Below are 26,659 nucleotides of genomic sequence, written 5' to 3' on the forward strand. Positions count from 1 at the left end.
CTTCGACCCATTAGATGATGACATATGTCCTTATCGGTCAAAGGGGGTCATAGGTTGACTTATGACCCTCTTCGACACATTACATGACGACATATGTCCCTAGGGGTCCTAGGACACCTAGGGACATATTAGAATGCTTCATATGGGTCAAAGGGTGTCATAGGTTGACCTATGACCTCCTTCGACCCCTTAAATGATGACATATATAGCAAGGGGTCTTAGGACCCCTAGGGACGTATTAGAATCGTTCATATGGGTCAAAGGGGGTCAAAGGGTGACCTATCGCCCCCTTCGACCAATTACATGACGACATATGTCCCTAGGGTTCCTAGGACCCCTAGGGACATATAAGAATCGTTCTTATGGGTCTAAGGGGGTCATAGGTTGACCTATGACCCCCTTCGATCCATTACATGATGACATATGTCCCTAAGGGGTCCTAGGAACCCTAGGGACATATTAAAATCGTTCTTATGGGTCAAAGTGGCCCATAGGGGTACCTATGATCCCCTTCGACCTATTAAATGATGACATATGTTCTTAGGGGTCCTAGGACCCCTAGGTAGATATTAGAATCATTTTTATGGGTTAAAGAGGGTCATAAATCAACCTATGAGCCACTTTGACCCATATGAACGATTCTAATATGTCCCTAGGGATCGTAGGACCCCTAGGGACATATGTCATCATGTAATGGGTCGAAGGGGGTCATAGGTCAAACTATGACCCCATTTGACCCATATGAACAATTCTAATATGTCCCTAGGGGTCCTAGGACACCTAGGGGCATATGTCATCATGTAATCTGTCGAAGGGGGTCATAGGGGTCATAGTTCAACCTATGACGCCCTTGAACCCATAAGAATGATTCTAATATGTCTCTAGGGGTCCTAGGACCGCTAGGGACATATGTCATCATTTAAAGGGTCAAAGGGGGTCATAGGACAACGTATGACCCCCTTTGACCCATAAGAATGATTCTAATATGTCTCTAGGGGTCCTAGGACCGCTAGGTACATATGTCATCATTTAATGGGTCGAAGGGGGTCATAGGTCAACCTATGACCCCCTTTGACCCATATGAAGCATTCTAATATGTTCGTAGGGGTCTTAGGATCCCTAAGGACATATGTCGTCATGTAATGGTTCGAATGGGGTCATAGGTCACCCTATGACCCCCTTTGACCCATAAGAACAATTCTAATATGTCCCTAGGGGTCCTAGGACCCCTAGGGACATATCTTGTCATTTAATGGGTAAAAGGGGGTCATAGGTCATCATATGACCCCGTTTGACCCATATGAAGCATTCTAATATGTCCCTAAGGGTCTTAGGACCCCTAGGGACATATGTCATCATGTAATGTGTCGAAGGTGGTCATAGGTCAACCTATGACCCCCTTTGACCCATAAGAATGATACTAATATGTCCCTAGGGGTCCTAGGACCCCTAGGGATATATGTCATCATTTAATGGGTCGAAGGGGGTCATAGGTCAACCTATGACACCCTTTGACCCATATGAAGCATTTTAATATGTTCCTAGGTGTCCTAGGACCCCTAGGGACATATGTCATCATTTAATGGGTTGATGGGGGTCATAGGTCACCCTATGACCCCCTTTGACCCATAAGAACGATTCTAATATCTCCCTGGGGGTCCTAGGACCCCTAGGGACATATGTCATCATGTAATTGGTCGAAGAGGGTCATAGGTCAACCTATGACCCCCTTTGACCCATACGAACGATTCTAATATTCCCCTAGGGGTCCTAGGACCCCTAGGGACATATGTCATCATTTAATGGGTCGGAGGGGGTCATAGGTCAACCTATGACCCCCTTTCACCCATATGAAGCATTCTAATATGTTTATAGGGGTCCTAGGATCCCTAAGGACATATGTCGTCATGTAATGGTTCGAGGGGGGTCATAGGTCACCCTATGACCCCCTTTGACCCATAAGAACAATTCTGATATGTCCCTAGGGGTCCTAGGACCCCTAGGGACATATCTTGTCATTTAATGGGTAAAAGGGGGTCATAGGTCATCATATGACCCCATTTGACCCATATGAAGCATTCTAATATGTCCCTAAGGGTCTTAGGACCCCTAGGGACATATGTCATCATGTAATGTGTCGAAGGTGGTCATAGGTTAACCTATGACTCCCTTTGACCCATATGAATGATTCTAATATGTCCCTAGGGGTCCTAAGACCCCTAAGAACATATATCATTATTTAATGGGTCGAAGGGGGTCATAGGTCAACCTATGACCCCCTTTGATCCATATGAATGATTCTAATATGTCCCTACGGGTCCTAGGACCCCTAGGGACATATGTCATCATATAATGGGTCGAAGGGAGTCATAGGTCAACCTATGACCCCCTTAGTCCCATATGAAAGATTCTAATATGTCCCTACGGGTCTTAGGACCCCTAGGGACTATGTCATCATGTAATGGGTCGTGAACAATTCTAAGACGTTCTTAGGGGTCCTAGGACCCCTAGAAAAATATGTCATCATGTAATTGGTCAGAGGGGGTCATAGGTCAACCTATGACCTCCTTTGACTCATAAGAATGATTCTAATATGTCCCTAGGGCTCCTAGGACCCCTAGGGACATATGTCATCATTTAATGGTTCGAAGAGGGTCATAGGTCAACCTATGACCCCCTTTAACCCATATGAACGAATCTAATATGTTCGTAGGGGTCCTAAGACCCTTAGGGACATACGTCGTCATGTAATATGTCGAAGGGGGTTAGAGGTTAACCTGTGACCTCCTTTGAGCCATAAAAATGATTCTAATATGTCCCTAGGGGTCCTAGGACCCCTAGGGAGATATGCCGTCATTTGATGGGTTGAAGAGGGTCATATGTCAACCTATGACCCGCTTTGACCCATATGAAGTATTCTAATATGTCCCTAGGGGTCCTAGGACCCCTATGGACATATGTCGTCAGGTAATGGGTCGAAGGGGGTCATAGGTCACCCTATGACTCCCTTTGACCGATTAGAAGGATTCTAATATGTCCCTAGGGGTCTTAGGACCCCTAGGGACATATGTAGTCATGTAATGGGTCAAAGGGGATTATAGGTCAACCTATGACCCCCTTTGACCCATAAGAATGATTGTAATATGTCTTGAGGGGTCCTAGCACCCCTAGGGACAAATGTCATCATTTAATGGGTTGAAGGGGGTCATAGGTTAACCTATGACCCTTGTTGATCCATAAAAACAGTTCTAATATGTCCCTAGGGGTCCTATGATCGGTAGGGACATATGTTGTCATTTAATGGGTCAAAGGGGGTCATTGGTAAACCTATGACCTCCTTTGACCCATATGAACGATTCTAATATGTCCCGAGGGATCCTAGGACCCCTGGGGACATATGTCATCATGTAATGGGTCGAACAGGGTCATAGGTCAATCTATGACCCCCTTTAACCCATATGAATGATTCTAATATGTCCCTAGGGATCCTAGGACCCCTGGGGACATATGTCATCATGTAATGGGTTGAAGATTCTAATATGTCCCTAGGGGTCCTAGGACCCCTAGGGATATATGTTGTCATTTAATGGGTCGAAGGGGGTCATAGGTCAACCTATGACCCCCTTTGACCCATATGAAACATTCTAATATGTCCCTAGGGGTCCTAGGACCCCTAGGGACATATGTCATCATGTAATGGGTCAGAGGGGGTTAGAGGTCAACCTATGACCCCCTGTGACCCATAAGAATGATTGTAATATGTCCCTAGGGGTCCTAGGACCCCTAGCTATATATGTCATCATTTAATGGGTCGAAGGGGGTCATAGGTTAACCTATGACATCGTTTGACCCAAATGAAGCATTCTAATATGTCCCTAGGTGTCCTAGGACCCCTAGGGACATATGTCGTCATGTAATGTGTCGAAGAGGGTCATATATCAACGTATGACCCCCTTTGACCCATAAGAACAATTCTAATATGTCCTTAGGGGTCCTAGGACCCCTAGGGACATATGTCATCATCTAATGGGTTGAAGGGGGTCATAGGTCACCCTATGAGCCCCTTTGACCCATAAGAATGATTCTAATATGTCCCTAGGGGTCCTAGGACCCCTACAGACATATGTCATCATTTAATGGGTCAAAGAGGGTCATAGGTCAACCTATGACCCCATTTGACCCATATGAAGCATTCTAATATGTCCCTAGGTGTCCTAGGACCCCTAGGGACATATGTCATCATGTAATGTGTCGAAGGGGGTCATAGTTCACCCTATGACCCCCTTCAAACCATATGAAAGATTCTAATATGTCCCTAGGGGTCTTAGGACCCTTAGGGACATATGTCATCGTGGAATGTGTCGAAGGGGGTCATATGTCACCCTATGATTCCCTTCGACCCATATGAATGATTCTAATATGTCCCTAGGGGTCTTAGGACCCCTAAGGACATATGTCATCGTAGAATGTGTTGAAGGTGGTCATTGGTCACCCTATGACCCCCTTCGACCCATATGAATGATTCTAATGTGTCCCTAAGGGTCCTAGGACCCCTAGGGACAAATGTCGTCTTGTAATATGTCGAAAGGGTTCATAGGTCATCCTGTGACCCCCTTCGACCCATATAAACTATTCTAATATGTCTCTAGGGGTCCTAGGACCCCTTAGGGACATATGTCATCATGGAATGTGTCGAAAGGGGTCATAGGTCATCCTGTGAGCCCTTTTGACCCATATAAATGACTCCACTAGAAATAATATAGTAAAAATAATAATAATATAGTATAACAATCATATATATATATATATATATAATTTATAGATTATAATAATAATAACATAATATATTATATATTATAATTTACATATGATAATAATAATAATAATATATTATAGATTATAATTTATATATGATAATAATAATAATATGTATTAATAACATATATATAATATATTACGTTATTATATTTAATGAAAATATAGTAAATATAATAATAATATATTATAATAATATATATTATATTTATAGATAATAATAATAATAATAACATAATATATTATTATATATTAATAGATTATATATTATATCTTTACATTACGTTATATATATATAATATTATATTATATTATTATATAATATTATATTATATTATTATATAATATATAGATTATATATTATTTTATATATAATAGTTATGTTATTATATTATATATTTATAGATTATATATTATATCGTTACATATTTCATAACTCAAATTAGTTATATCACTTACAAATTTGTTTTTCCCTCTAATTTTTGTCCCTTTTCCCTCCAATTTTTATGCCGCCGATATCGGATATCGGATCTCATATCGGATATCCGATATGAGATCCGATATCTGATCTCATATCGGATATCCGATAAGGCTTGGGCCTTACTTTCCAGGTTTGGTACCTGGATAGGTGAAAAAAAGTCAGAGCGGATTTTGAAGCACTTTTAGACGTGTTCAAACTCTATTTTTTTCACATTGCCACTTTTTGGCACACCATGATCCTGCACATACCCTGCTAATGGTTGTAGAACTTTTTCAACTATTTTGAATCAAACAATTACTTTGCCTTAAACTCCAAGCTTTGTGTAATGGTTTAGATTGATGACTGTGACTTGTAATATCACCAAACTTCTAAATAATAGTTATTTGAACAATTTATAAACTCCTAAATTGTATCAGTACACTATTGCTATGAAATTTTTTATGGTTTATAATTGATATGGTAATGGTTGTACAATTATTCCAAAATTTTGAATCAAACAAATCATATGGTTAATTATGAACTATTACATATGTCCTTTTACTTAATTTTGCTTCAACTCCAACCCTTGTGTAATGGTTTAGATTGATGAATGTTATTTATGTAAATGCTTTAATAGTATTTTCTTTAAAATGATCAAGAATTATAGATTTAGTTTACATTTCAAATAATAGTATGAAAAAATATTTCATATTGACTTATATATGTCCTCCAATATATACTCTATTATAAAATATATAAATAATTTTAAACTAAAATGTAAATGAAATTTTGAATCGTATTGTTGTTAAATATTACAATTTTACTTACCATATATGCAGATTCAAAATTAAACTCAATTATACCTAAATATGTACTTTGTTAGTATAATTATAATATATTATGTTTCCATTTAATAACAAAATTAAAATATTGTTGAAACACTTTTATTTCTATTAATATGTATTTCTTTTTATGAATGTCCAAAAAATGATGAAAAACAAATATTTTTTAAATATGTTTATTTCTATTAATATGTATTTCTATTTAGTAATGAGTAAAATAGTGTTAAAAATATTATATATGGAAATTATAGTTATCATACATGTATGTCATGTGTGTGGTTGCTACTAGCTTATATATATTTATTCAGTTAATATCTATATTAAATACACCAATTGATATCTTATTTGAATATAGGCACATCAGAAAGATATCGACCGACATATTTAATATGGATAATTTCCCTCCTTGAGTTTGCTTCAAATGAAATGATAACGTACCTCAATATGCTTAGTCGTGCTATGAAACACTGCATTTTTGGCTAAGTCAATGACACTTTTACTATCACAATACAAGGCTGATCCTTGTCGAGGACAATCAAAATCAGCAAATAGACGTTGCAACCAAATCAACTATCTTGCTCCTTCAGTGAGAGTAATGTATTCAGCCTCAATAGTATAAAGTGAGACCATTTGTTGCAACCTTGATGCCCAATTGATTGTTGCTCTAGAAAAGATAAATATAATAATCAATAGTAGATCTTCTATTATCTAAATTTCTAGCTATATCTAGATCAGTATAACCTCTGAGTGAAGTGTCTTTTCCACCAAAACATAATGCAAAATCAAGAGTGCCCTTAATATATCTTAAGATCCACTTAATTGTATCCCAATGTTGTTTACCCAGATTACTCATAAATTTGCTAAAAACCCCCACTACTTGTGCAATATCTAGATGAGTACTAAACATTGCATACATAAGTCTACCCATTGCTGAAGAATACAAGATGTTCTTCATGTAGTTTTCTTCTTCTTGTGTCTTGGGACACATGGATGAAGTTAATCTAAAATGATCAGCAAGAGGATTGCTGACCAGTTTGGCTTCAGCTATGCCAAATCTTTGTAATACCTTGAGAACATAGTGTTCTTGAGAAATATGTATTTCCCTCTTGTGTCTATCACGAATCATGTCCATGCCAAGTGTCTATTTCACTGCCCCTAAGTACTTTATGGAAAACCTTTGTGACATCTTTTATTTCAATTCTGAAATCATCTTCATAAATGAGCTAGTAACGAGCATGTCATCAACATATAGCAATAAAAGAACAAAGGAACCATCAATTAACTTCTTGTAGTAGACACATGGATCAGATTCAAACTAAATGAAGTTATTTTTAGTCATGAATCGATCGAATTTAAGGTACCACTTGCTTAGAGCTTGCTTGAGACTATACAAGCTCTTCCTCAATCTACAATGTAAGTTTTCTTTACCATGTTTAATAAATCCACTGGGCTACATCATGTAGATTTATTCATTCACTTCACCATGGAGAAATGCCATTTTGACATCCAGTTGTTCAAGTTCAAGGTCATGAGCAACAACTAAACCAAGAATAGCCCAGGTTGTAATCATCTTGACCATGGGTGAGAAGATTTCATTGAAATCTATGCCCTTTTACTGATCAAAACCTTTAACAACTAGCTTGGTTTTGTAACACTTCTGATTTTTGCCTTCATCTTTCAACCAATAAATCCATCAATTTTGGGTGCTTTCTAATTTGGTGGCTAAGGAACCAAATCCCAATTTTTATTTTGCAACAAAGAATCCATCTCTTCCTGAATCATTGTCTCCCATTTGTGATAATCTAATACTTTGCAAGATTCTTTGAAGCTTGTTGGTTCAACTTGGTCTAAAATTATTTTTTTAGCTCTGCTTCTTTAGAATATAATAGTTCATAATTAGTGAATCTAACAGGAAGCCTTCTTTGTTTGGTTGATTTTCTCCATCCCTATGCATTATCATTATGATCAGAATGTCCCTTTTCTTTATCCTGGGAGTTTTTTGTTTGGAGTTCAAAGTCACTGCCCTTTGAAGATGTGTAATAACTCTTCTTAGAATTGGAGTGATTAATATTTGTGTGCACAATTCCCATATTTGAATCACTACTATGTGAGTGACTTTTCTCACTTGTAAATTGAGCCTTGGCTTCATGTTGACTCATGGGTGGACTTGATCCAATGTGTGAGTCATCCAATTCTCTTCCAAATCTAATAGCAATATCACCTGATTCATGCCAAATTGGAAGTGTGAGGCAATGAGAAATCTATGGTTGAGTGTTATAAAGATCTTGATTAGAGAGACCATGATGTAGGGATTTGAAACCATGGAATTGATCCTTGTCTTTTCCAAGAATAGTCCTCATACAATTTTAAAAGTGTGTATCAGTATCAGGCTTTGTTATTAGACCTGTCTAGGGACCATGCTAATAGAGGTGGCAATGAAAATGTGATTGTTCATATGAATCATCCTTGTTAGCAATTTCCTCCCTGTCACTATGGGAGATCCTTATGTAATGGTTATGCCATGTGTCTCTAACCATAGGTAGGCTTAGATCTATAAGAATGTGCCTTAGGGAAAAATCACCCAATATCAAGAAGCTCAACAACTAGCACAAAATAGACCAATAGAGTATGATTAGAATAACAATATGAAATTCAATTGATGTATTGATTGCTGTACAAGCACACTAGGAGTGCCTAAATATATAAGGCCTCTAGAATGTCTAGGATTTAGCAATATGATAAGCCTCACAATTAAGAACATGTCCACCAAGAGTGGATTATCCTCCATTAAGCATAGGAATTAGTGCGATGATAAGAGGATAAGCTAACATGAGTGTGTCACGTAAAATTATGTTGTAGACACCATGTGCTAAAATAAGAGTGCAAATAACTATGTTGTCAACATGACAACTTAGTTAATTATGCAAACTCTAGTGTTGTAGACACCATGTGTTAAAATATAGTTTCTTACTCCTATTTTGTCAACATGACAACTCAAATGAGTACGTAAAATCATAAGTGTCTAACCTAATTAATAATAAAATAATGAATTTATCCTAAATAAACTTAAGTAAAGCATAAATAATAATTATTTACACTAACACCCACCCTTAAGCACAACTTAGGGGAATGCACTTAAGCTCACAAAATCTATGATGAAATGCATAATGGGTCCTGACTACTAGGCCATGTTAGGTACCCAAGTACGAATGAAATGCAATGAAATCTCTTTGCAAATAGAGAAAGGAAAAACCTAATGGGAAAAACTCTCCCCCAAAAAGAGAGATATGTACAATATAGAAAGATGCATGTATGGATGGAGTAATCAAGAGCCTCCCCCCCCCCCCTATTAGGACAATACATCATGCATATACAATAGAGAATCCCTCAATGAAATCCCCTTCTTAGTGAAGGATCTTGTAATGATGAGTGCTTGAAGACAAAAGTAAATCCAATGCCAAGAAATGACATTTCTCCCTTTAGGAAGAAGAAACACCAAATATAGGTGTAAATATGCTTCCCACTATGGATAGGAAGACGGAAGAGGAAACTAGATGTAGTATGCAGTGGATGCTTCCTTTGAAGTTTGACCAGATGTCAAAAAGTCCCTAATGAATGTAGATGCCAAGAACCTATCTTGTGGATGCCCAAAATAAGGTGGCAAACAAGGTAACATGTCCATGTATGAAACTGAATCAACCTCCAAAGACGATGAAGCATCCTGATAGGAAGATGTAGGAAGAGAAGCAATGTCACCTCCCTTCAATAATGTAGACACACCCATGATAGAATCTCCTTGATGACTGAAGAAGTTGCAACATGAAAGCTGAATGATGTTCCTCCTTGTAGGAAGGAATGGTGCCATAGGTGTAGTAGAGAATTCTCCCCAATTGGTAGGAAGAATCCTTAGAAGATATGATGTGTAAGGGAACTAGAATACAATCTCCAAAGACTAATATGACTCCTCATAAGTGAAAGAGTCATTCTCCGTTGGCTGTAAAGAAATGTCCACAATCATGTCAGAATGATCAAGTGGCTGAGGGTCAGAGTGTGCCCTCGTAATGAGTGAATAAGTCTCCTCAAAAAAGAGAAGATTGATGTCATTGATGATGTCTCCCACATGTTCAATGTGAGACTCCACAAACAACCCTATAATGTTTGGAAGGAAGTCATCCCATGAAGCTGAAGTAGGAAGACATGGTATATCCTGCTATACTAAATTAGGAACATCTGTGGCTAGAATTGGATCAACAGAATCAACAGGAGTATCAGAATGTGTGATCTCATCTGGAGTTGTAGGTGCTATAATTGGAGTGATTGAAAATAGAATGTCTTCTAGAAGTGGAGGAACTTTGAGATCTCCATATGCTTTCCAAAGACCTATCCAAATGTCATAAGGATGATTGAACTTGTCAATGACCTCAAAGAAAGAATGAGTGACACTAAAATAAATGACATCCAAAATCATTTTAATAGGTGGCTCAGTAATGGAAGAGTGCAGTTCATTGGAACATAGATAAAGAAATACTTATGCTCTCTTCTTAGATGATCAATGATTAAAGCACTCCATTTTTGATAGTTCCTCTTTGTCAACCTCAGTCTAACACCCAATTGACATGTGAGACAAAGCTCCATGAGATCAATGTATGTATGCACCCCCATAAAATGAAAAAATAATCAATCAACCACCCCTAATGCATGATTTGACACTTTATAGTTAGTGTGTTTACAATAGGCCACTTTGTCAAAATGGACATTGTGGACTTCTAATTTTTCTGTTTACAACCTCTTCTTATAATTCAAATCTACAACTTTACAATATAGCTCAGAAATACAATAATTTTGAAGTAATACAATGGAAAGAAAGGACCTATTTCTAAAAGTGATATTTCTATCCACACAAGCCTATAATCTAATTGTAGATTTGGTAACTAGACAAAGCATTATTCAGTTTCAAAAAAACCATAACCTAATTTGGAGTCCAGGTGAGCCCGTAAGAAACAATTGAAGTTGAAAAATGTTGGATTGGATAGGTACAATCACCAAAAATTCAATTTTGAACAAATTTGTGTACCAAAACTAGAAAATAACAACACCACTAAAAGGTTTAGGAAATTCTAGACAAAAGAAAAATAATTGTACCTGATTTGGAGTCTGAATGACTGAGATATGACCTCCCAAACTCAGATTATCGAATCAAAAATGAATCCAGATAGGGGTTTGATTAGCAAACTATGAGCTTAAATTTGACATCCAAAAACCTGTTATAGTAGTGCAATCTAGCTTGTGAATGATAGTCAGATGATCATCAAATTTATGACAGTGTTTTGATGACATCAGCAAAAATGCCCTTCCTTAGTGATATGGTAGTGACATCAGCTGTTGACGTCAGTAGTATAGACAGGTGACATCATGTATGGATCTGTTGATGTGTCCAATTATGGATACTAGTGTGGCATTCTAGGAGGTGTGATATGGTAGTGCCACATGTCTTCACTAATGTGGCAACACCTGTTTGGGGTTTGCTGATTGGAGTGCTTTGACAAGCGTGATATGTATACATGGAGGGGTCCGTAGTGCAGACTATGTGGTAGAGAGTGTGCGGCTACTGATTGGGCCACGTGGTGAGTCATGTGAATGTCACATGGCAGCTGAAGGATGATTGGAGAATTGTTTCATCGCTAGGAGTTGCTTCAAAAATAGGGAGGGGTGATGGTCGGTAAGAAGTCCAAGTACCAGATAATAGTGAATGACTGGCAGGAGTTGATTTAACAACTAGCAGTGGGATATTAATCCCACATGCTCAGTGCAGGGGGGAATTTGTGTGTTTACAAACACAAATTATCGGTGCTTCAACCAAAGATGCGAGCCATCGGGAGTTTGCCAGATTGTTCAATGTGCCTGCCAAGTTTAGTTGGGTAGGCAATTGCCAGTTGAAAGGTATGCACCAGAAATATTGTGATACACCTGTCAGTTGGAATAAGATGCTAGATTATTGGATTAAACCACCTGCAAGGGTTGGGATTTCACCACCCGATTCCTGCAAAAAAAAATTGCTCTGCAAGCCTAATGGCCTAAAAATTTTTCAAACAAAATGCTCTAAAAAATATAGAGAAAATAAAATGCAGATCTAAAACAAAATAAATGCACAGATCTAATAGATCATACAAAATTTGCAAATCAGGCCTTCGAGTGTTGGTTTGCAAAAGAAATTTGCCTCAATTTTGACTATGGCCCAATATAGGAGTATTTATAGTTAATTTTCACTTAATCAACACTCTAGACACAATGGTGAGGTCCTCTTTGGCTCTAGATGCTCCCAATAGCTACATATATCCTAGATCTGAATCAAGGTGTCCTCAAAGAGGTGAAGCAAGAATGGTCTCCAATCGCTATGAAATGATGTCCTATGGCTCTGATACCATGTAAGAATTTGGTATAGCTTTGATACCATGTAAGAATTTTCCTTAGGGAAAAATCACCGAAGACCAAGAAGCTCAACAACTAGCACAAAATAGACCAATAGAGTATGATCAGAATAACAATATGAAATTCAATTGATGTATTGATTGATGTATAAGTACACTAGGAGTGCTTGAATATAAAGGCCTCTAGAATGCTTCTAGAACGTCTAGGAGTTAGCAATATGATAAGCCTCACAACTAAGCACATGTCCACCAAGAGTGGAATATCCTCCATTAAACACAAGAGTTAGTGTGATGATGAGAGGATAAGCTAACATGAGTGTGTCACGTAAAATTATGTTGTAGAGACCATTTGCTAAAATAAGAGTGCAAATAACTGTGTTTTCAACATGACAACAATCAACTATGCAAACTCTAGTGTTGTACAGACACCATGTGCTAAAATAGAGTTGCTTACTCCTATGTTGCCAACATGACAACTCATATGAGTATGGAAACTCCTAAATGTCTAACCTGATAAATAATATAATAATGTATTTATCCTAAGTAAACTTAAGTAAAACATAAATAATAAATATTTACACTAACATCTACTGCTTGAACATTTTGTTGATGATTGGTTTGTGCAATCCCCACATGGTTTGTGTGAACTTCTCTTGTGTGACTGACTGTAGAGGTGAATGGTGCACTATGAGGGAGTCTTTGCCCATGCTTGGTGTGGTGTAGGGAATACCATGGGTGAGGCTCCTGTGTGGAGTCCACTCACCTATGAGTGACATGTTCACAACATTAAAATATTTATGATAAAAAACATCAGTAGGGAGAGTGCCTTGCTCAGATGGTTTCAATTTTCTCTATACTCAAACAGAGGATTATCATCTCAGTTTTGACTATCTAATTCATCAATACTTTGTTCACCAATAGTATTGGAATGATTCCACATGCTAGTGGATGAAGTGGACAAAGGGGAAGGAGCTAGAACTAAATTGGAAGATAAAATAATTGAAGAAACATTGCTTTGATTTTTATTAGCATTAGAGATATTATCAAAAATAAAGAAAGGGATATACTCACTTGCAGATTTTTCTTCCATTTAGAGAGCCAGAAATACCTTCTCATTGAAGATGATATCTCTACTTCTGATAAGTTTCTTCCCAACTAGATCCCAAATTATGAAACTGAATTGGTCTTCACCATAGCCCACAAATATGCATTTTTGTGATTTTAGATCAAGCTTCCTTCTTTTCTCCTTTAGAACATGTACATAAGTTTCACATCCAAACACCCAGATGTGAGAATATGAGATTTTCTTTCCCAGCCACTCTTCCTTTGGTATGCCATAATCCAACTAAGAAGAGGGGCTTCGGTTGATTAAGCAGTCTATTGTATTATATGCCTCTACCCAAAATTCCTTGCCTAAATTGACATTAGAAAGCATACACAAAGCTTTCTCAAGGATTGTTCTATTCATCCTCTTAGCTGCTCCATTTTCTTGCAAGGTGAATGTAACAATCTTAATTCTAGGGATGCAATTATTTGCACAAAATGAATCAAACTCTAATGAGCAAAATTCTCTGCCATTATCCATTCGCAAGCACTTTATTTTGTTACCAGTCTGATTCTCAACTAAAGCCTTAAAAACTTTAAACTTGTTGAAAACATCAAATCTCTTATGCAATATGTAAATCCATACCTTTCTTATAGAATCATCAAAGAAAGTGAGGAAGGATTTTTCTCCTACAATAGAGCTTTCCTCGGTGGGTCTAAAAACATTGGAATAGACAAGTGCCAAAGGAGTGCCTTTATTTTCATATTCGGTCCTCAAGAAGCTGACCCTCTTTTGTTTTGCATAGAAACAATGTTGAAAAAATTGTAAGTCAACTGATTTCAGCCCTGGTAATTGCTCCCTTTTATGCATAATAACAATGCCCCTTTTACTCATGTGACTGAGCCTTTGATGCCACAAGTCTAACTTGCTATCTTCAACTGTCATGCCAACCCCCACTTCACCAATATTTTCAACAATATATAAAATCCCAATCTTGTCTCCTTTAAATAACATGGATCCTTTTGTGACTTTCCATGAATCAATTAGAGAAGTGACAAAACCTTGTGTATATAGCTGAATTATGAAAATCAAAATTTCTCTTTAGTTTTGGAACATTAAGCACATCTTTTAAATATTCAAATATCTCCTTTTCCTACTATTTCATATGTTTTATTATCATCCAAGTATACTTCACTGAACTTACCTTCTTGATAATTTGAGAAGTATTCCATACATGAAGAGGCATGAAATGATGCGAATCCAAAACCCATGAGGCCAAAGTAGTCTTAGTTGTAGATAAAATCACTACACTATCATCTTTGTCATAGACGATTTTGGCTTGACTTTTCCGCACTCATTCTTTTTCTCTTTTATAACCTCTACAATCCTTTTTCACGTGACCACTTTTGCCACAAGACCACCAGTCTCTTCCTTTCCTTTCCTTTGACTTCAAGCATCTAGCTGATTTTGATCTTCTATGATGATTGTTCCTTCCCCTATTTTGGCTTCTTCCCCTAGTTCTAGTGTTGATGATCATCAAGGCTTCACCAGATGAGGATTCCTTGTTACTTCTTCGCATATCCTCACTAACTAGAGTTGTCATTACTTCATCATAGACCAACTTTCTCTTTGAGGAGTTAGAAGTGCTAATTGTTGCAATAAAGGGGTCCCAGCTGTCGGATAATGAACACAACAAGATGACAACTTTAGATTCATCATCTTGTATCATGCCAACCAGAGTTGCTTGACATAATAAAGTGTTCAAATCATTTATATGATTTGACATTGTAGTCTCATCCTTCATTTTTAGCTTGTAGAGCTTCTTCATAATGAATATTTTGTTTGCAGCTTAGGCCATTTCGTACATACTTTTAAGTTTATCCAAAACTTCCTTGGTCATAGATTTGTTATGTACATTGAATACAACATTTTTTAGTAAAGAAAGAAAGATTTTTTCCTTTGCATTCTCATCAATTTTATCCTAGTCTTCATCCTTCCTTGTAGCTAGTTTTGTTTCTTTTCCATCAATTGTTACTACCAAGTCTTGCTTGACTAGCAATGAACGCATCTAAACTTTCCACAAACTAAAATTCTGTCTTGAGAATTTATGCACTCACAAATCTTCCATGACTCTGGATTTTCAAACACCCAAATCGATTCCAACGACTATGCCAAGCTTTGATACCAATTGTGAAGTTTTTTGAATGTGCAAACTGAGAAATAATAGAACAACAATAAAGAGGAAATATACAAACACAAAATTTTATTGTGGTTCACCACAAATTGTGACTACATGCACACTATAGGAAAGATCTCTTATTAATGTAAAAGTCCAAACTTTACATCACAATTGTAGCTTTAGCTCTTCGAATACAATATGAAATAATGAACCTCCAACAGAGAGAGAGAGAGAGAGAGAGAGAGAGAGAGAGAGAGAGAGAGAGAGAGAATTCGAGGGAAACAATAATAAATGAAAGACTGTTGAGCTTCATATATATACCCAACAAAAAAGATGACCCAAGCATAAGGATGTGTGTGTCGTTAAGAGATTATTTAAACAAAATTAGGCTTTGTAAACATAGAGTCTCAAGAGAAATGAAGAGACAAACAATTGGAGGGAAACAATAATAAATGTAACTAATAAATGAAAGACTATTGAGCTTCACATATACACCCAACAAAAAAGATGACCCATGCATAATGATGTGTGTGTCCTTAAGAGATTATTTAAACAATGTTAGGCTTTGTAGACTGTCAATAGTCCAAAGAAGAATCAAATAATGATCACACTTCCCAGACTATTAGTAATCCAAAGAGGGGTCAAAAGAAAGGATCACGCCTCCTAATTTTTTAGTAGTGCAAAGATAGGTCCAAAAAAAGATCAAGTCCCCATGAATTTTTAGTAGTTCAATAGAGGAAACCAAATTTTCAATATACATGTGTACAAAAGTGAGTGGAGTATATGCCACCAAATTAAATTGATTGCAAGGACATTAAAAAAAGAAATGAATCTAATGGAAGTGTACATGCATCCACTAAAATGTTTCCACTATGAAATTCCCTGTAATGACCCTTTACTGATTTTTTTATGATATTTCTAGCCTCAAATCAGAACTTTAAAATCAAACAACCAATATTACAAAGATCTGCCAATTTCCCAATAAAACCCAAATCGGGTATGTCCAAATTTGTGCCAAAAACTTCACAACTTCACAAATTATTAATAAATCTAAAAATGGACATTTTTACAGAATTTTCAGCAGCATAACAGCCTACAAAATGACATTTCCAGATTTGTATAGCCTTTACACAACAACTCACAAATGTAGGGCAAAATTATGCTCAATCGGGCTCCCAAAATTAACACAAAAATGCCCGGAAACACCACAAAACACTCATAAACTATCTCAGAAGTTTAATCACGACCCAATACATATATTCAGCTCTATTTTAACATCATAAAGTCTGAAATACAACAGCAAACCAAACTGATATGAAAAACTCAACTGAAAACCCAAACTCAAACCAAAAACAACCCCGAAAACACCCAAATCGGCACTATTCAGCACAAAGGCAAACTCTGTATGAGCATGCACATGGAATGGCTTCAAACTCCCATCTTTAGCCTTCCTGGAAACCTGCAAACTCCCATTCTTGGGTCTCCTTCTCCACAGGTTTGGCAGCCTTTGAAGAACAACAAGAAAATTAGCAAGAATCAAGATGTAGAATGAGCCCAAAATGCCTCCAAACCCCTTTTAAAGAGGGCATAACCCTAACTCACGTCCAAGAGGGGTTAATAAAATATAATTTAATAATAATTTTTATTTATTAGTCCATTGGTTTCCAAAGATTAGCCCCTTTTTCCAAAATTTCACCTTTTTGGAGCCTGCCTACCTTAACAAAGTTTTTTTTTTTTTTAAAAAAAAAAAATTATTTGAATAGGGGACATGACAAGTCCTCCCCTCCCAAATATTGCTTGTCCTCAAGCAATGAAGGTTGGAATTCTCAAGAATATGTGCTCCTTCCCAAGTTGCATCCTCTAGTGGTAATCCTTTCCATTTGACCAAATGCTCTATGATGCTCCTATTTCTCAACCTTTTCTCTCTTGTATCCAAAATCTCTTCTGGTATCAAAACTAATTTCCCTTCATCATCAAGAGGTGGTAATTCTGTAGATACTATGGTTTGCTGGCCTAGAACCTTCTTTAAGCAAGATACATGAAAAATATTATGTATTTTGCTGTTTGGCGGGAGCTCCAATTCATAAGCTACCTCTCCTACCTTCTTGATGATTTTATAAGGCCCATAGAACCTTGGCTTGAGTTTCTCTGCCCCACTTCTCTTCAAGGTGCTTTGCTTATATGGCTGCAACCTAACAAATACCAAATCTCCCACCTCAAAAGATCTTTCAATCCTTTTCCTGTCAGCATATATCTTTTGTTGGTTTTGTGCATGTTGTAGATTATCCTTGAGGGACCTTATTATGTCTTGGCTTTGCTTGATGAAATCACTTGCTGCGGGTACTCTGCTATCGGAAAGTATTAGATCAACAAAGGAAAGGGCATCATAACCATAAAGAGCACGAAAAGGAGGCATACCAATAGACATGTGATGAGATGTATTGTAACAATACTCCCCTAGGTGTAACCATTTCACCCAAGCATGTTGTTGATTTGAAACATAGTTCCTCAAATACCCTTCTATCCATTTATTAACTATCTCTGTTTGTCCATCTGTTTGAGGGTGATAGCTAGTACTAGGAGTGAGTTCAGTTCCTACCAAATGAAAGAGCTCCTTCCAAAAAGAGCTGAGGAATCTACTGTCCCGATCACTAACAATGTTTCTAGGCAAACCATGTAATCTAAAAATTTCCTTGAAGAACAATTCGGCCACTTGTGATGCCTTGAAATCAGATGTGATAGGAAAGAAATGTGCATACTTAGTTAGTCTATCTACCACCACATATATGCAATCCTTACCTTGAACCTTGGGCAACCCAGTGATGAAATCCATGGAAATACTTTCCCATTTTTGTTCGGGAATAGGAAGTGGCTGCAACAACCCTGCAGGAAAATTTTGCTCACTCTTTCTTTGTTGGCATACCATACATTCCTTAATGTGTTTAAGGACATCCTCCTTCATACCCTTCCATGAAAACCGCTCTCGAATTTGCCTGTATGTCTTGAAGTATCCCTGGTGACCAGCCAAAGGTGTGTCATGAAAGGCCCTCAATATCCTCTCCTTAGTTTTTGACCCTGGCACTAAGAAGATCCTATTCTTGTAATAAATCAATTCATCAACAACCTTGTACCTGTTATCATCCACTAACTTATCGAAAATCTTGGTGGCAAATGAATCTTTAGCATACTCTAAAATTATGGAGACTTTCCAATCAGCAGAGATAGATGATAAGGAACACAAAGTGGGCTTTCTTGAGAGAGCATCAGCAACCACATTATTCTTTCCTTTCATGTATTCAATATCAAAATCATAAGCTTGCAATTTGCTTACCCATTTTTGTTGACGATCATTCAAATCCCTTTGGTTCAAGAAGAACCTAAGGCTATTATGGTCTGTCTTTACAATGAATCTCCCACATACCAAATATTGTCTAAACTTATGAAGTGCATGCATGATTGCCAACATTTCCTTATCATAGATGGAGTACCCTTTCTTTGATTGATTTAATTTTTGACTCTCAAATGCTATTGGATGTCCCCTTTGAGTTAGGACAGCCCCTATACCTTCTCCAGAAGCATCACATTCAACAACAAAAGGTAAAGAGAAATCTGGAATTGCAAGCACAGGGCATGAACTCATTACCTCCTTAAGCTTATCAAATGTTTTTTGTGCCTCTTCTGTCCAAACAAAAGCTCCTTTCTTTGTCAAATCAGTCAAGGGGGCACCAAGCTAAGAAAATTCCTTGGCAAATCTCCTATAGTAGCTACACAACTCGAAGAAACCTCTCAACTGTGTAAGATTAGTGGGTGGAGACCAATCCAAAATTGCCTGAATTTTTTGTTGATCAACCTATACTCCTTTAGAGCTTATAATATGTCCCAAATATAGGATCTCTGTCAAACCAAACTCATATTTAGATAGCTTAGCATAGAAGGATTGCTGCTCCAAGATTCCCAAAACAGTGTCTATGTGCTTTAGATGCTCTTCCCATGTTTTACTGTATATCAAGATATCATCAAAAAATACCAAAACAAATTTTCGAAGATGCTGACTGAATACCTTATTCATACAAGATTGGAATGTTGCAGGTGCATTAGTGAGACCAAATGGCATAACAAGAAATTCAAAGTGCCCATAGTGACATCTGAAAGTAGTCTTTTCCACATCTTCACTCCTCATTCGGATTTGATGGTAGCCTGATCTTAAGTCAATTTTTGAGAAGTATACAGCACCATGTAACTCATCAATGAGTTCATCTATGCGTGGTATGGGATACCTATTTTTTATGGTCTTCTTGTTTAGAGCCCTGTAGTCTATACACATTCTCATTGTACCATCCTTTTTCTTAACAAGTACCACAGATGATGCAAATGGACTAGAGCTAGGCCTTATGAATCCCATGTCCAGGAGTTCTTTAATAGTTTTTTCAATTTCTTCCTTATAACCTCTTGGATGGCGGTATGGGGTTGTTATAACTGGTTTGGCACCCTGTTCTAACTCTATAACATGCTCAAAACCTCTATCTGGTGGTAATCCTGGAGGCAAATCATTGAAAACTATACTATGCTTATCAAGAATATTTTGAATTTCAAAATGGAAATTACCTTGATTCTTTGGAGAGCTTGTTGGTTGGATTATGACTCCTGCTGCCCATGTTACTTGTCCTCTTCGAAAAGTCCTCTCCATCCTCTTTGTAGAGACCGCCTTAGGTGCTCCATTCGATAACCCTCTCAATATGACTTCTTTCCCATTGGAATGAAATTTAAACTCCATAGTTTGATGGTTCATGTAATAGCCTCCGATAGAGTGCAACCATTGAACACCCAATACAAGATCTGTCTCCCCAATACCAACCACATAGAAGTCATCACATAACTCATAATCTCCTAAGGACATCTTGAGTTGTTTCACCACCCGTGTGCAAGGCGTAGTGAATCCATTAGCTACAGTAACATTGAATCCCTCAAAATCTTCTGCTTTAAGTCCTCTTTTCATGACAAATCCCTCATCAATAAAATTGTGAGTTGTCCCACTATCAAGAAGACCAGTCAACCTTTGCCCTGCTAGTACCCCTCGAATTCGGAAGGGATGGTATCTTGGGACTCCTGATAATGCTGCTAAAGTGCCATCCTTGCTGATTTCTTTTACTTTCTCTTCTTCTACCTCCTCCTTAGTATCATGAAATTCCTCATGCTCATCTGAATTAGATTCTGAAGCAACTTCAATATAGTGCACTTGACCTTTCCCCAAACATCTGTGTCCTGGAACCCATGGTTCTCTACAAGTAAAACAAAGCTTTTTCCTTCGTAATTCACTCCTAGTCTCTTCATCTACCTTCTTTTTTGCCACATTTGTCACATCTTTTGGTGGTAGTGTTGGGAAAGTCTTTTTCTGAAAATTTCCCTTATGTTGCCAAAGATTTGGGGGTTTTTGATTAGTGATTGATTTCATAGGCATGCAAGTTTCAAGTTGCAAGCTTCTTTTGATAGCTTCCTGTAAGGTTGAGGGTGAGAAAGCCTTAACCAAACCCTTAACAGAATCTTCTAAACCATCAAGAAAAAGATAAACGATCCTCTTTTCACTCATATCAAGTACCATAACAGCCACTTTTTGAAATTCTTCTATATACTCATTAACTGATTTGGTTTGCTTCAACTTTGACAATTCTTTAAAGTACTTTTCATCATCCTTGAGGTCAAATCTATCTATCACCCTTTGACTGAAATCTTCAAATGTAGTTACCTGATCGTGACCTTGAGTAGTCATTCCATGATACCACCAATCATAGGCTGCATCTTCCAAGTGTAGACTTGCAAATTGAATAGCATCACTCTCTTTCATGGGGTTAAGTGTGAAGAAAGTTTGTAATTTTTGTAGCCATGCTCTAGCTGAAATTTTATTTGTTCCATCAAAAGTAGGTGCTGTAAACTTGCTTATTTTATTTTTGAGCTCTCTTCCACTTGTGTCATGCTCCCTCCTGTTCTCTTTCTTGGGCATCAAAGCGTTCATCATATCCACATATTCTCTAAAAGGAACTGAACTACGAAAGTAATCATCTAAGCCATTGTAAGTAGCTCTTAATGTAATCAAGTTACCTGTAACCTCTTCCACTGGATTAATGGCTGGATTTGGTATTGGTGGCTCATCTGCAGGAAAGAAAATAGATTTGGTTGATTTAGATGGTGTGGATCTCCTATTTCTTGGCTCCTCTAAAGTGCTCCCTTTCTCATTAATAGATGCAATTCCTTGTAATTTTTCTGTCAATATTCGCAAAGCCTCTCTAGTTTCCGCCAAACCATCCACTGTTTGCTTCTGAGTATTTTGGATGTCTTGGAAGAATTTCTTTGCCATCTCATCTGGATCAGCCATACTTTTTTCTTCCTTGGATTTTGTACTTTTGCTTTCAACTGGGGGTTTGATCAAAAATTCTTTATTCTTTTCTCGCTGCAAATATCTTTTTTCTCTTTCACTTAGTTGCATGCAATCATAAAATATGACATGCAAGATCTGGGTAGTTATCAAAACTTGACATGCAAGATCTGGGTAGTTGATAAAACTAACATGCAACTTCTACAAACCCTCAGGCTGGCAAGATCACGGCTCTGATACCACTGTAATGACCCTTTACTGATTTTTTAATGATATTTCTAGCCTCAAATCAGAACTTTAAAATCAAACAACCAATATTACAAAGATTTGCCAATTTCCCAATAAAACCCAAATCGGGTATGTCCAAATTTGTGCCAAAAACTTCACAACTTCACAAATTATTAATAAATCTGAAAATGGACATTTTTACAGAAATTTCAGCAGCATAACAGCCTACAAAATGACATTTCCAGATTTGTATAGCCTTTACACAACAACTCACAAATGTAGGGCAAAACTATGCTCAATTGGGCTCCCAAAATTAACACAAAAATGCCCGGAAACACCACAAAACACTCATAAACTATCTCAGAAGTTTAATCATGACCCAATACATATATTCAGCTCTATTTTAACATCATAAAGTCTGAAATACAACAGAAAACCAAATTGATATGAAACACTCAACTGAAAACCCAAACTCAAACCAAAAACAACCTCGAAAACACCCAAATCGGCACTATTCAGCACAAAGGAAAACTCTGTATGAGCATGCACATGGAATGGCTTCAAACTCCCATCCTTAGCCTTCTTGGAAACCTGCAAACTCCTGTTCTTGGGTCTCCTTCTCCACAGGTTTGGCAGCCTCTGAAGAACAACAAGAAAATTAGCAAGAATCAAGATGTAGAATGAGCCCAAAATGCCTCCAAACCCCTTTTAAAGAGGGCATAACCCTAACTCACGTCCAAGAGGGGTTAATAAAATATAATTTAATAATAATTTTTATTTATTAGTCCATTGGTTTCCAAAGATTAGCCCCTTTTTCCAAAATTTCACCTTTTTGGAGCCTGCCTGCCTTAACAAAGTTTTTTTTTTTTTTTTTTTTTTTAAAATTATTTGAATAGGGGACATGACATTCCCCAAGAGAGAACACTTCAAGGGAAACAAACACACGACAAAAGAGAGAGCACAAATGAATCGACTAACTTTGGAGTTAGTACGATCATATGATAGTATGTGATATTATATCAAGTATGAAATGTAATAGCTCCCTAAAGGAAGTAGAGTTACAACACAATGGAATAATATGAAATCAATTGCATTTGTATTATCCTTCATATAAATATTTTTCAAACATAAAAAAATATGTGACTTTTAATTAGTTAGGACAAGAATTAACAATATAAGTTATTTTAAATCTTGTCTCTTGATATTAAATACCTTTGAAAACACATTTTATTGTCATTATATTTGCATAGAGATAGGATATAAAAGGATTTTTTTTCACATCAAAACTTATACTAATTCATATATTGTATAAAATATTTCTAGTATAAATTTTATACTTTATTTTCTCGATTTGATAGTAATTATAAGAATAATCAATTGATTTTACACATCATCAATATCAATATTAATATGCAATCCTTCGTATTTATTATGGCATAACTTATTAATAATTTTTATATATTTACCTTTGAATAGATTTTTGGCAAACTTAGTAGTGTGGAGTTGTGAACTTTAAAGCATTTACATGTATGGTAGTTTAGACATTGAATGTGAATATTCAAACTATCAATATGGAGCCCCTTAATGGACATGGAATAAAATCCTAAGAATGGAGAATACTAAAAACAAAAATCTGATGGGATTACTAAGGTGGTTAAGTTAAGGAGGGACCCATAGCTTGACACACTCGAAGTGAAAGCTTCGAGTGTGTTGATTAAGCTAGACCCATAGTGCTAGACCTTTGAGGTAAACCTAAAAAGACTCACCATCCACTTTTCTAGATGAAAGATTTTCACCTTCAACTTAATAAACTCAACAATATTAACAAAATATTTAGTGAAGGTGGTAGTCTCTTCAATATAATAGATCTCATCAACAAAGTGAATGAGATCATAAGACAAATTCAACAACACCATCTTGGTGTTGTTTGACTAATCCTTAAATTATTGCCTACTAACCAAACTAAAATATCCTTATTCTCAATTTATATCACATTAAACTATCTTTAGTTTTCAAATATCACATACTTGCCAAAGGACTCTTGATCTACTAATAAAGTTATAAGACTCATGAAGAGCCACCAATAAAATTGTGCCCCAAACCAATTTAATGAAATGGATACCTCTCTTTTTAATCAACAAGCCTAAGCCTCTTTGTCCCTTCCTCCCTAATATTTCCTAAACTCGTGGCATTGGCTGAGACAATTTAGCTTTTGAAATCGTACTACGGAGGAAGAGACGACCCAAATTCCTTTTATGGTCAGTGATTCGGTACGGCGGATGGATGACCCATCGGCGACGCTGCTCTTGAAAGCAACGTCATCCACTTCCACTCTCCCTATTGAAAGCGACGTCCGCGCGTAGCGCAAGTAAGAAAGCCAAAACAGGCACGCATACGCGTGTGTTGCCCCCACTTCGCGTAAATTCAGGATTCCTTCACGGCAAAGGAAACGGAACTCAAAAACATATTTTCATTTCTTCTCACCATGTTTGTCTATTTAACAACAACTCCTCACTCAGCAATTCAATTCAATGCTCTCTAGTGTCCACAAACAATTTAAGAAACAAAAACATATATATATATTTTTTATAGAGGGTTCAGACCTGTGAGGCAGCCCAGCGAGGCACAAAGCCTGCAAGCTACCAACCAGCGAAGGCCACCATTAACAGTTTTAGGTACCTGATACGGGCCCACACATGCCTGAATAGTGGACACCTCTTCAGCTAAGAGCCAAGGACTGAAGAGCATCCACCCTGCCAAATTCGTCCGAGGCACGATCCCAGCCTCATCTCTTGTGATGTCTATGGGCCTTGCACTCAGTAAGACTTGATCCCTGATGGACTCTTTGAACAAAAACATACTTCACTTTTGTATTGTTGTCTTAACTTTTCGGAGGAACTGCTGTTGCCTTAAACATTTGACAGATGGATCTCGGAGCCACTAAAATAAGTGGGAAATTCGGGCTCCCGCCTCTGCCCAAAAGTTCACAAAGACCGCCTTCTATTCACATTGGCACGAAAAAGTTCGTTGTTAATGCTGCCAGCTCAGGCGATTTAGGTGAATTAATTTGTTATTCCTTCAACTCGTTAAGATGTTTCAAAAGTATTCAAGTTAAGTAAACTCGTGCGGCTTTATGTGTATTGCAGGGCGGGGGAGAATGGTGGACGAGGACATGTTAGTTCTGAGAAAAAGAATGTATGAGTTGAGAATGGAGGAAGAAATGAAGAATATTAATTTTCCTCCAGAGGAGTGGACGGAGTGGCAAAAGAGGTGGTATCCCACTTATCACTCAGATGTCTGCTCTTCGCTCACGTGGCTGCAAAATGTGCTGCTGAACACAAGACCCGGCGTTACCATGGCCACCGTGGCTTCGACTTCATTGAGCGTGCCAACGTGTCTCTTTCTTCTCCTCATTCACTGCTCAATTCCTCTCAACGGTTTAACTCCTCACATTCTAAGCTTTTTGAGTCACTAGCTTCACAAAGGCAAAGTTTTTGTTAGAATGTTACAGATGGACCATATAGTTGTCATTCGGATTTTCAACCGAAATATGTTCTTTATCACATTAGATTTATGCGTTCATGACCAGGAACATCTGTGTTACTTGAGCTCTAACATCTTAAGATTTCCAAATCATTTCATAAAGCTTAAGTAATCCTTGCTTAAAGTTTTGTTTTTGAGATGTACTGAACGCAATCTCATGTGATTTATGACAATGATGTGATGTCATGGAATGTCGAATTACAAGAAATGCCTACTTATTTTGTTGTGGGTCACATGTTTCCGAAATTTATTAAAGAGAATCTTAAACTAGGCAAGTTGGTTTTAACTTCTCCGTCATTTGCTAAAATGGTCACATCCGTTTCGTGCGGACATTCGTTGCGTGCCACTAATGATTGCACAGGCCATCTAAATAGGTTAAACATTGGAAATGGTTCCGTCTTCCATGACTTTGTGCGGTTGCTAATTAGACTAGCACTTGTACCAAAAGAAGATAGGTGTTTGATTTTGAAAGCATAACTGAAATTTATTGCATTACTATGAGGAGGAGGTTAAATATCAAGTTTGTTGAACTTTGTACCCAAGAAGTTTGACCTATCTTTTTGATATACAAGTTGATTCAACTTTCTAACTTACATGGCTTTTAGGACATCTCCATACCAAGCCAAGCACTAGAAAAATGACTACTAGGGTTCATGAAGTGACAAGAAAATTTTCTAAACCATATCTGGTCGATTGGTACAAGCCAAATCAAACAAACAAAGAAATTAAATTGGTCAACCATCCTTGAA

General features: G+C 37.1%; 1 protein-coding gene across 2 annotated transcripts; it reads left to right on the forward strand.

The window, feature by feature from the left end:
- The first annotated feature begins 24,911 nt into the window (after positions 1–24,911).
- Positions 24,912–26,132, forward strand: LOC149571240 (uncharacterized). Of its 2 annotated transcripts, XM_089812808.1 has the most exons (3): positions 24,912–25,186; positions 25,292–25,424; positions 25,514–26,132. In XM_089812808.1, exons 2-3 carry the CDS (start codon positions 25,292–25,294, stop codon positions 25,840–25,842), a joined length of 462 nt encoding a protein of 153 aa, XP_089668934.1. In that variant the 5' UTR covers positions 24,912–25,186; the 3' UTR covers positions 25,843–26,132. The 2 variants fall into 2 exon arrangements, with proteins under 2 accessions (XP_089668934.1, XP_089668933.1); XM_089812807.1 differs by having other exon boundaries at positions 24,912–25,424.
- Positions 26,133–26,659: the final 527 nt, after the last annotated feature.

Source organism: Cupressus sempervirens, chromosome 2 (assembly GCF_028749045.1).
Source record: "Cupressus sempervirens isolate cs-2001-9-10 chromosome 2, ASM2874904v1, whole genome shotgun sequence".
In the NCBI taxonomy this organism is placed as follows: Eukaryota; Viridiplantae; Streptophyta; class Pinopsida; order Cupressales; family Cupressaceae; genus Cupressus; species Cupressus sempervirens.

Bases quoted from the DNA above. Each gene is read 5' to 3' on its own strand.
- LOC149571240 (XM_089812807.1), top strand. From the start codon at position 25,292: ATGGATCTCGGAGCCACTAAAATAAGTGGGAAATTCGGGCTCCCGCCT. The intron at 25,425-25,513 runs GTGAATTAATTT...TGTGTATTGCAG, and splicing joins TGCCAGCTCAGGCGATTTAG to GGCGGGGGAGAATGGTGGAC.